Raw genomic sequence first — 11,118 nt, forward strand, 5'->3', positions numbered from 1 at the left:
GTCCCGGTTATAGTGGGTTTGGTTTGGGAAGTTTAGGAAGCCACTTTGGGGGCATTTTAAAAAATTAGATTAAATCGAGAGATGTTGACAGATGTGTGTTTAGGAGTAACACTGTCGTTACTTTGGTGGCAACAAAAATTCATGAGGATCTTTCTAAATGGACAACTAACCATCTGTAAAAAGGGCAAACGCCATCAAGGGAAACAGAATGAGTGACTTCAGTGATTGTACCACCATCAGTTCTTAGGAATATGGATTCGAAAGTAGAGACTGCGTTGGCTTTATGTTTCCCAGAGGAAAAGGAAAAGTAGGATCACTGCTGCTGTCCTTAATAGTGAGGGCATGTCACAGTTTGGGAATATGATTTAGAAGAAACATGCACTTTAGAAAGATTCAAGTTAACGTGCCCCAGACCTACGAATGCAGGAAAGTGTCATGCTGGAGCCATTTATTTAGATCCAGGGGAGGGCGGGGTGGGATGTTTGTCTGATCTGAAACAATAAAGGAATGGGTTCCATGTATAATTAAAAGAAATATTTATTTCTGATCCTTATAAATCCAAAAATAAATTCACAATTGGCTCCAAAACACCAGCTTCCAAAATAGCAATTTTGTCTTTATAGATAGCAATGTATTATTTGCTAGAATAAATATAAATACGATTCTGAAAATTATTCTAGCTGAATGAGGAAAAGTGTACTTTAGATTTGAGAACTCTGACTGGACTTTTAAGTCTATCATGGGAAGGCTCTCAGAACTCCACCTGAATAGTACCGAAGATTTTGCTGCTCCTGTTGTTGGAATCTGTTTTCCTCCTCGGAGAAAACAATGCTTGAATTACTTATCATTAATACTGAAACCCCTAGGAAGCAGCTGGAGAGCCTCTGAAATGTCTTAGGCCCCACCAGTCTGTCCCTTGTGCCCAGGTCTCCAAATGATCTGAAACGCCTGCCGGCCTGATTCCTGGGGCACTGACAGGGGGCAGAGAGATCCAGGAGCAGAAACTTCGACGCCAAATGGCTGGTCTGGTGAAGATGAGCAAGCCCCCAGCTCTCCCTGTGCCGAAGTACCTCGGAGTCCACAAAGTCATAAAAGCATCCTGGCTATTTATGAAAAAACACCCTACACCTCACCAAAAAAAAAAAAAAAATCCCAGCTTGATACATAGTATTGTCCTGTCACTGCCACTGAGGACCACTTTGGGTTGCTTTTTTGTGCTTTATTTTTCCAGAACAATATACTTAGGTAAGAAGTCTTCCTTCTACTCAACTTTAAAACTGATTGGTGAAAATTCCTAATTGGAGTCTCCTTACCCTTTTTTCCTCTATTATTCTTTTTCAGTTGAAAAAGGAAAACCAGGATATATATGAAGAAAACCTTCATTACCCACTTCTGCTTATTTTAACCAAAGATGAATAGAAGATTAAGCTGCTCGAAAGACAAAGAAAACATCCAGTGCACAGGCAGGATTTTCACAAAAACAGAAATCTGTAACGGGTATAATATGCAGTAAGCCGTTGGCTCCCTGAGATTTTCAAGCCCCCAGGACATGGGCCCCAACTGCCTTTGCAACATTCCATGTGTGGGTTCCGGGGTCCACCTGTCCTCACCCACGTTGACTCCCCAGCCGTCCTGCTTGTTGCTCTTCCTGCACCAAACTTTTTTTTTCTTTTTTTTTTCTTCTTTTTTTTTGGTGGTACACGGGCCTCTCACTGTTGTGGCCTCTCCCGTTGTGGAGCACAGGCTCCGGACGCGCAGGCTCAGCGGCCATGGCTCACGGGCCCAGCCGCTCCATGGCACGTGGGATCTTCCCGGACCGGGGCACGAACCCGTGTCCCCTACGTTGGCAGGCGGACTCTCAACCACTGCGCCACCAGGGAAGCCCTGCACCAAACTTTTGTCTTTAACTAGGTATAAGCGGCCTATGTGAGATTTGAATTGGGCTTGAGAGCCACCCAAGTATTTTTCCCTCTCATTGAGACAGAATTTCTTTTGGTGATTCCCACCCCACCCCCCACCCCCCCTTTAGAAAATATCTTGGTCTTTGTTCTATTTTAGTGGGGGTCATTTTTCATCTGCCAACCCAGCAAACATGATGATTCTTTCCTGGTTAAAAAAAAGAAAGAAAGCAAGCAAATCTTTCAGATCACCCTCAAATTAATTGTATTAAATCTGCCATCTCTGTTTTGCTGTCTCTCTCTCTCACCCATTCTCCTTTTTTCTTTTAAACGGGATGTTTTTTTTTCCCTATAGATGTATAAGAAATGACTACATCAGCCCAAAGCCTCATAAACTGACCGTTTGTCCTCTGGACACAATAGCATGGCCAGCCCTCTGCTCCTCCTCTCCAATTATGTGTGATTAGTCTCAGTGCGTTGTGTCAAGGAGGAGGAGTGTGCTGAGTGCTTATTATCTGTTTAGGTACAAGAAGAGCACATTTAGGCTCTGACTATGGATGAAAAGTGAGCCTTTATCAGGGCTCAAATCTACTGCTGTTCTCCAGGCCTCTTTCAAAAGAGGTCCTTTCCAGGGAAATTTTGAATAAATGGTTGATAAAACGAGATGGCAACCAGGGCGAGTTTTTAAAAACTCAATCACACAATTATCTGATTGAAAGTAAGTATATATAGTCCTGTGCAGCAATGCAAGTGTATGGTAGACATTTAATATGTGCTACCTAGGATTAAGAGAGAATGACTTTTCTGCAGGGAACCCAAGCCTCTCCTTGCCTGGTTCATCCCGGAGATGCTCTAATGCCTTTTGTGGAAATTCAGATGTTTATCTGTAAGGAATCATCTGTGTCCACTTTCACAGTAATGTCATTAGTAGGTTAGCTATATATCCTCCTATCTTTAGTAGAGGCAAAGCGTGTATTTAGCGTGATACAATTAAAGTGATAGGTGGGAGACTGGGGGCGAATCCTTTTGCATGTTAAGCAAACTTAGCTGTCATAAAAACAGCGACTCTCAGATGTCTTCTCTGCTCACTTCTATCATCAAACAAATTTTTCACCATCAGTTTGCATGTTTTTGTATTCACCACTTTTTCTGCTCCATTAGAGCACCTAGATGGATCTCTGAAGGCATAGGTCAAGTCGCAGTTAGATCATACATTTCTTTCTCACAAAAACTTGAATTGCAATGCCAAGTGATGGGCTAACATCACAATAACAGCAATTTATTCCTCTTTGGATAAAACAGCAGTCTATTCTCAGTGCTAGATAAAGACCAGGGCAATGCAAACCAGCCATTTAGCTGAGTAGTTCAGCTAGTGGCAGCTCTCCTTTGGCGACTGTATAGGTTGCACACTGGCTTCCTATTTTCTTGTTTAAAAAATCAGAATTCGGAATGTTTTAAAAGGCAACACAGGTAGTTCCATTTATACTGGTGAAAATGCAGAGAAATGATTTCTTCCTGCAACTAAATCTGCCAGACAAAGAAAACCCATCCCTGCAGTAGCATCTAAGATCGCCTGTTCTTATTTTTTCTTGTAAAATATAGAGCATCAGAACCATGAGAATAGTTCCATTTTTTTCTCATGAAAATACATGAATTGGCGAGAATTCAGTTTACATTTGTGTGTTGTGGGTGTAGAAATCCAGTGTTTATTTTGCTGGAAGAAATTGTATTTTAAAAAGTAAATTAGTAGTGTGTTTTTTCTTAATATCTGAGAATAGTGTGTACAGTTACCTAAGCTGGAGACAGGGTATAAGAATTGAGCTGTGCTACCAAAAGACATTGAGTAAAGAAATATGTTCATTGTGACTAAAACCTAGAGAATCTTTTGTAAAATGTTAAGGGTTTCATAGATTTGCTGTTTATGGGACCCTTACCTGGAGATGTCACTAGTCCAGGCTCTTTGGAAGTTTGTAAGAAACTAATGTTGTATATTATTGAATAGTTTAAAAGTGTTTTTATTTTCTCAAATTTTGGCGAAGTGCCGATATTGAGAGGGGAAAAAATTATAGCTGCTTTAGAAAGTTTATCCACTTACATTTCTTTTGAACTTTATGGTTAAGAATTGTTTCTCTGCATCGGTATTGGGTTGCATAATTGCAATTGAAATGCCCCATTTCATAATTGTCTGTGTAATTGTGCCTGTGTTTGTTTCAAAACAAAGCCTGTCTGAAATCATAAGAATTATTACTGTATTCCTGTTTCCTGTGTACCTGTATCTTCTGAGAAAACTCACAAATCTCTTTTGTCATGCTAAATAGATTTGGTTGGGTGTGAGAATGTTTCTAATATCGCCCATGGTCAGTTCTAATGCGGTGATATGAACAGCCACATACAAGTTGGTTATAAGAAATATATTTTATTTTATAGCAAGACATATGCTGTGAATTGGGATAAAAGTGCTAGAAAAGACTACCTAAGAGGTTGATGCTATTTTGTATAAATTGTGTATTTTGTTGGCTTTTTGACTGAGCACGAAAATGTAACTTCCATTAGGGTAGGGTAATTTAGGTGCTCTGTATTCAGCAGAAAACTTGTCGGGCCATAAAAGCTTTTCTGGCTGGTTCCTCCGGTGTTTTCAGAGAAGAGCTGCCCGCCCCTTGCTGTTTTTCCCTTTGGCTTCAGTATGGGCTGAATTCACCACTGCATACCTGTTGAATCAATTTGGGGGATCTAGCAGTTAACTGAGTGAATGGAAGGATTAGTGGCCTTTTGGAGCCCTATTTCAACAGCCAGGTGTCTTTCCTAAACTAGTTAACTGCTTTTGACAGTTGAAGAACCTGGTTTTAATACCACAGGCAGGAGATTGTTGACGTAGTGGGGTTTTTGTGTTTTTTTTTTTTCTCTCTACTATCAAAGTGGGGCATACCTTCTTCTCCTAAGGGTTAGGCTTCTTTTTTAATAGGAATGGACTGTCCCCTTCCCTCAACACAGCTTCCGTGGGGCTTTTGTGCTTAGTCAGCATTTGACTTGTTTCCAGTCTATGCCAAGCAATTGGGTGGCATTGTCCAGCAGTGGACTCGGGGGAGGGGGCAGAATGCTCACGCAGGGGAGGGAGTCATGTGTACGTAGATACACACACATAGACACACTCACAGGGAAGATAAGGCTGTTTAGACCCTCAATCTGCTTCCAGATTCCAGGTACACTCCCCACCCCAGATCAAAGTCTCCTGAGTTGAGACTGTATGAAATGTCAAAATTAGGCTGAGTGTATCCCAGAGAGGAAAGATTGATTTGAAAGTCAGACTGGGTCTCCTTAGACACTGAATTTAGACAGTGGGCAAATATGTTTTCCTGAGTGGACTATTTCCAAATTAGGAAGCAGCCCGTTGGTGTTTAACAAACCATTAGGCCTGAAATGCCACGTTTAATTCTCAGATTTCATTTTACCCAGAAACCTTACTGCCCAGACTGTGACTAAATGCTCACTCTGTTCTCTGCCCTGGACGTCTGTTCATTTGGAGTCTATCTTTTGCCTTTTTTGTCCCCCTGACTTTTCAATTAATACATTTTTTAATAGATAAAACAGATCATACTGTGACTTTTAAAATGTCAACAAGCTTGTAAACAGAAATGTAATAAAATGGCTAATAGGAGATTCAATAGTTAATAGAGGGCCTGAAGTGTGAGCAAATACAGTAGCTGTATATTGGAAACTGTGCAAGTGAAGATGGCTTTAGTATTGCAAACTGAGGAAGAAAATTGTTTTTAATTAGCACCTTCATAAGAACTGCTGATTAATACTGTTTTGTTTGGTGAAAAGCTTTCAGCTGAGTAATTTGTACAGCCATTACAACAGTTTTGTTAGAGCGGGACTCCTGTTGTTAAACACAAACAGCAGATGATAATGGTGGAAGATGAGTTTGTCATGTAACAATTTACCTTATTGAAAAAAGCTTTATATTAAACCCAATACAGTCGGTACCAGCAGAAATCACATATTTTACATCCTCCCAAAATTGCAGTGTGCCATGCTTATATTTTTTTTTTCAGGGACTGGAAGCAGATTTTATATCATTTATAAAATTATATACACAATTTAAAGGTGGTGTAGCATGGACAGACCACTTTCTCAGCAGCAGCTTACATCGGAGCGGTAAAGTGGCCGTGTATTCAAACACTTTCTAACTATACAAAGCAGGTTGGAAAATGGAATCCTAATTAAATAATGTTAGATGTAAATTTGCATTGGGACTGGATGTAGGGAAATAAGAATTAGTGTTTCTGCCTTAGGTGAGTTTATCACACATAGGATCTTTAAAAACAAAAACCTCTTTCGCAAGGAAAGTTTAATTAACCTTTTCTCTTCTTTTTTTGGAGGTGTTTTTAACCGACCAAGGAAAAGAGTACACATTCAGTGAGACCTGACCAGGGAATAAGAGGCTGATTTCAGTGAACTCCCATCAAATGGATATTGCCCTAGCCAGAGGCATGGGAACTTTTCTTTTCTTTTTAAATAAAATGCAGTGGTAAAGCATATTTGCATTAAAATATTACACAGACCAAGGCTGGTAAGAACTGTAAATTATTGGAGTGGCGTAATAGAGCATGAGATTTTTTTTTTTTTTTAGACAGGCCTTCGGGGTAATAACAAGGGTTGAGGCTCACGACAGTGCCAAATAAGCTTTAGACAGCATAATAGTCTGCAAAGAAAGCCACAGAGCACTAATGTGAAGGAAGAGCTGTCCACCACATGCAGCAAAAATCACCAAAGGTCATTTTATGGTAGCAATTGTGACATAAAATTGGTGGTCATGCTACATGCCTAATACTCAGCACAGCTTTATAAATGATGGGCCCCTAGCGATGGCTGTCATTAAGTGCTTTCATCATAATAAACTTTAAACTGTTGGCTTTATGAATCGCCAGCTAGCTTCAGCTGTTCGTTGGATGGAGCTTGCAGTGCCTTAAGTGTGACAAGACCTATTAGGAATTGCAACCATGTTTCAAGCGTACTTGGCTTCCCCACTCCTGGGGTGATTGCTGCCTATTAAACGGCGTCTGGGAAGATTTTCCTCCAGCAATCTCTGATCAAGAGCTTTTTTGGGCTTTGACCTGCATTTCCTTCAAGACTTTCTCTGAGGAGTTTTATAAGAGCAAAACTCCAGAGGATTTATAGCCACTTCTGATTAATACCTTTCCAGTTTTTCTAGCAACTCTCCCACTGCTGCACAGAGAAAAGCTTTCATTGTTCCTGAGATGCTTATTTGTGACCTTTTCTCTGCTTCCTGATTCCCTCTAACGTGTTCTCTCAGTGAAATCCTCGGGGTGGAACCAAGGCAGTCGGTGAAGTTGTTACAGCTGGAGAGACAGAGGAGGAAAGAGGGAGGCTTTTATATTTTTAAAGAATTACATGCAGGGCAGTCTGACCCCGCCCATTTAAAATACCCGCTGTGACGTCACGGGCCGCTGCCGTACCAAAAGCATCCTTAATGAGCCCTCGGTGTAAACCGAGCCGACACGTAAAGATTTCATGATTCGAATTACACTTTCATTAACCTTTAGCATAGGAAGTCTTTTAGTTTCCATAAATCTTACAGTGGCTTACCGTCTGTCCTACTGATGTGAATAATAGATGTTTGGGGAAATCGCTCTTTAAAAACCCAGGGTATTTAATTTACAAGGGCTAAATACGTATTTCAGACTCACTCAGCAAGAACTTTAATTACTTCTTGTTGATTTTTCTAACTTGGAGGTCGCCCCCCCACTTCAGTTTTCTTCTGCTTGACTCAGGTTTTAGAGATGGTAAACGCTTTCAATGTCTAAGTCCCTGCCTTAATACTCTTACTAGTCTTTTAAGCTAAGTAATGTCCTCCAGATAGTTACGGGAATGTCTCAGGTGTGGACCATTACACAATTAAATTAGCAAACCTCAGAGGGATTGGATTAGGACTCAGCACTCAGCAGGGAACACCTGGAGATGCTAGGGCCGAGCTGGGTTTCTGAAGAGCAGGGCTCTGGCCGTGAATTAATAGTGAGGGTCGGCCCGCTAGGTAGCCTCAGTGACAAACTTGTCTTACCAGGTAAAGTATCGCAGGCTAAACTATTTTTTCCTGGGAGTAGGTTTCTGTGGCCGTCGGAGTGAACAGGACAACCGTCAGCCAATGTGGCAAGCTGAAGGGAAAACAAGAGTTGGAGGACTCGTGGCTTTTCACGTACAAAGGCATCCGCCCATCCCTCCCCGCGAGCCAGCCAGGGATGGACAAGTGCATTTGGAGGCTGCTGCCCAGGTGCAAGGGGTGGGGGCAGGGCGGGCTGCAGAATGCCCCAGAACAAAGGCGCCTCCAGGGGCCCGTGCAGAGGTCACCTGCTGCCTCCAGGGCAGATTAAGGAGGACTGGAGAGGGCATTCGGAGGAAATGGTGCTGTTTTTCTTTGGGAAATCAATTCGTCCCACGCTTAATAGGACATTTTGCCCTCCCTCCTTGGGAGTCCTGGGCAATGTGCTTCCAGGTCTCTCCAAATCAAGTTCGGAAAGAGGTGGCCCCTTGGCCTGCCCGAGCTCCTTCAAACAGCCTGTGCCCACCCCACCCCCCAAGAATCTCTCCTGCTCTCGGCCAGGTCTCACTTCCCTGTTCTCCCTCCTTTAGGCTCTCCCGCCCCTCTCTACCCAGGCTCCTTTCATAAGGAGGCTGAAAGTGGAAATTTCCCTCACTCCCTTACTTTGAGTTTTCTTTTTTCCCAGTGACCTGGGCTGCACTTTGCCCCCACTCCCTGGTTGCCAATCTCCTCAGGGTTCGGGCCTCTCTCTTGCCATTCTTGAGGGCTCCCCCTCCTTGAGAGCTCCGGGAGGCCCAGCCTTCCAGAATCCGATCTCCTTCCAACACTGCAGACCCCCTGCGGAGGAAGGAAGAGGCTTCCTCCGAATGAATGGCCGGTAAGGAGGTTTTTAATTTGTCTGGAGCTACAAGAAAAAGGCCTCCGAGCTGTGGCCCTCCCTCACCTCGTTTGGAAGCCCCCCGCCTTCCCGGTGGGCACTGTCACCGTTCCATCCCAGGCAGGTCCACCAGCAGAACGGGGCGGAGGGGTCTGAAAATACTGGTTTGTTGTGTGAGAATCGCCTCCACAATTTAGAAGAAGGGCTTTGTCAGTTAGATTGCATTTTTTTTATTGTTTGCTGGCTACCGATGTGAGAAATTTGGAACTTGAGCAGTTTCTGTCACACAGGGTCAGCAAATGAGCTCAGCCCATCCCGATCTTGATTTGCAATCGGCCTTCTGATGGCCGAGCTCTCCTTGAGCTTGGGGGAAATGTCACTATGCTGTCCCCAACATGGAAGACGGTACATTTAAAAGCTTTGCCCACCTGACCTGTGGTTTCACCTCCAGGTGCATTAGCCTTCATTTCCTTCACGGGCTTTATTTTTAGGAGCAGAGGCCACAGCCCTGATTGGCCTATGTTTTGAGTGGAAGGCACAGGCTCTGTGTCTTTTTTCTCGGCCAAACCACTTATGTGAGCAGCATCTGAGGATGCCAGGAGAGAGCAGAACGAAGCAGCTCCCAGCTCCCAAGTTGCCCCATGTCTTTCCTCTCTGCCCAGCTTCTCCTGCTCAGCCCACTTCAGGCCCCGGGAGACCACCTTCAGGCTGGGTGACAGAGATCTAAGGGGTTCTAGCCTGCCTTCCCCTGGCTGTCAGTGTTTTGGCCTCACCTCACAGCCAGGCTACTTCTAGCCCCTACTTTTGTTACCTAACACAGGTTCATGTACTCCATGCAGTGAGGCCGAACAATACCGAAACATCAGAGTTTGGAGCAAAGAAAGGTTTATTGCGGGGCCATGCAAGGAAAACATACCCCAAAAAAACCTGAACTCCCCCAAGGGTTTCAGCAAAGAATTTTTAAAGGCAAGGTGAGGGAGGGGCGTGATTGGTGGTCGCACACTTGTTGCTGTCATAATCTTGGTGCAGGAATGCTCTGTAGGTCAGGTCATGATGTTCCTGGAAACCTCGGACAAGACAAATGTTATTCTCTGTTCTGCAACTTTTTAATCTCTTTATGAATGGAGAAGTGTTATACCCTTAAAGGTATACCTTGAGAATGGGCTAGCCGGTATATTTCAGGCTATAGGCAACGTTCTTAACTGGAAGCAAAAGCAATAGAATACAAAGGTTAAAGTAAAAGAAAGAGATCTAATATGGAGTCAGATTTGTTCTTCCCTATACACTTACAGCCTCCCTCCCCCACCCCCAGCAGCCTAGATAAACCATAGAGTGGTTTCAGTAATCTCAATATGAATATGATACTGAAGGGGTTTATCTGACTCTTCCCTTATGATTGAAAAAAAAATGGCAGCAATACTTTGCAGCTGTTCCCATCAAGAAATGGAGTCTATTTCTCCATCCTTTGGTCTGGAACTTGATTTGGCTTACTTTGGCCAATGAGATGTCAGTAAACATGAGTACAAACAGAGGTTTGAAAATCACTTGCACACTGAGGTTTGCTCTCTCTTGATGCCTTTGGAACCAGCTACCATGTGAAAAAGCCCAGACTATCCTGCTAGACACCGGAGATGTGTGGCCCACTCATCCCCATCATTCCAGCCATGTGAGCGAAGGCATCCAGGACCAAACAGTCTCTGGCAGACCCAGCTGATGACTATAGCATGTGAGCGAGCCAGGTGAGTTGGCATAAAAACTGCCCAGTTGAGTGCAGCCCAAATGGCCTACTCACAGAATCATGAGCTAATAAATGGTGGTTTCAAGCATCTAAGTTTTGGGGCAGTTTGTTACACAGCAATAGATAACTGATACAATCTTGATGTTTTCTCTCTGAGGTACTTTTCTGCATCCTTAAGTGTACCTTGAAGTACCAAAACTTTTGAGATAATGCATTGCCTAAAATGTATTGAGTTACATAGTGACTAATACTGTAAAAAAACAAAAATAGGATTCAGGTCCCACAGGCCTCACTCACCCTTCAGAAAACCAGCCTATTGCAAAGGCGGATCACTCACAAGCTCCTAGCAGAAGACACAAGAGAAAATGGGCTGTGGGAGGAAGTACAATGGACTCAGAATAACTAGATTCTAGCCTGGGCTCCCCCCAGTAACAAACTGGTCATTTTAGGCAAACTACTTAATCTTTCTGGACATGTGTTTCCTCCTCTTTGAACTAGATAATTTAATTTCCAATTTCATGCTAAATTCTGAAGCAGTAAAGATAAA

General features: G+C 43.2%; 1 protein-coding gene across 1 annotated transcript in view; it reads left to right on the forward strand.

Annotated features, from left to right (window-relative positions):
* Nucleotides 1-1,647, forward strand: part of CAMKMT (calmodulin-lysine N-methyltransferase) — a 401,051-nt gene extending 399,404 nt beyond the window's left edge. The window contains exon 11 of the mRNA XM_082672327.1: nt 1,342-1,647. Coding sequence (XP_082528453.1) covers nt 1,342-1,419 — 78 coding nt within the window. The 3' untranslated portion in view covers nt 1,420-1,647. The remainder of the gene's footprint in view (nt 1-1,341) is intronic.
* The last annotated feature ends 9,471 nt before the right edge of the window (nt 1,648-11,118 follow it).

Source organism: Grampus griseus (assembly GCF_964374135.1).
Source record: "Grampus griseus genome assembly, chromosome: 15".
NCBI classification, from domain to species: Eukaryota; Metazoa; Chordata; class Mammalia; order Artiodactyla; family Delphinidae; genus Grampus; species Grampus griseus.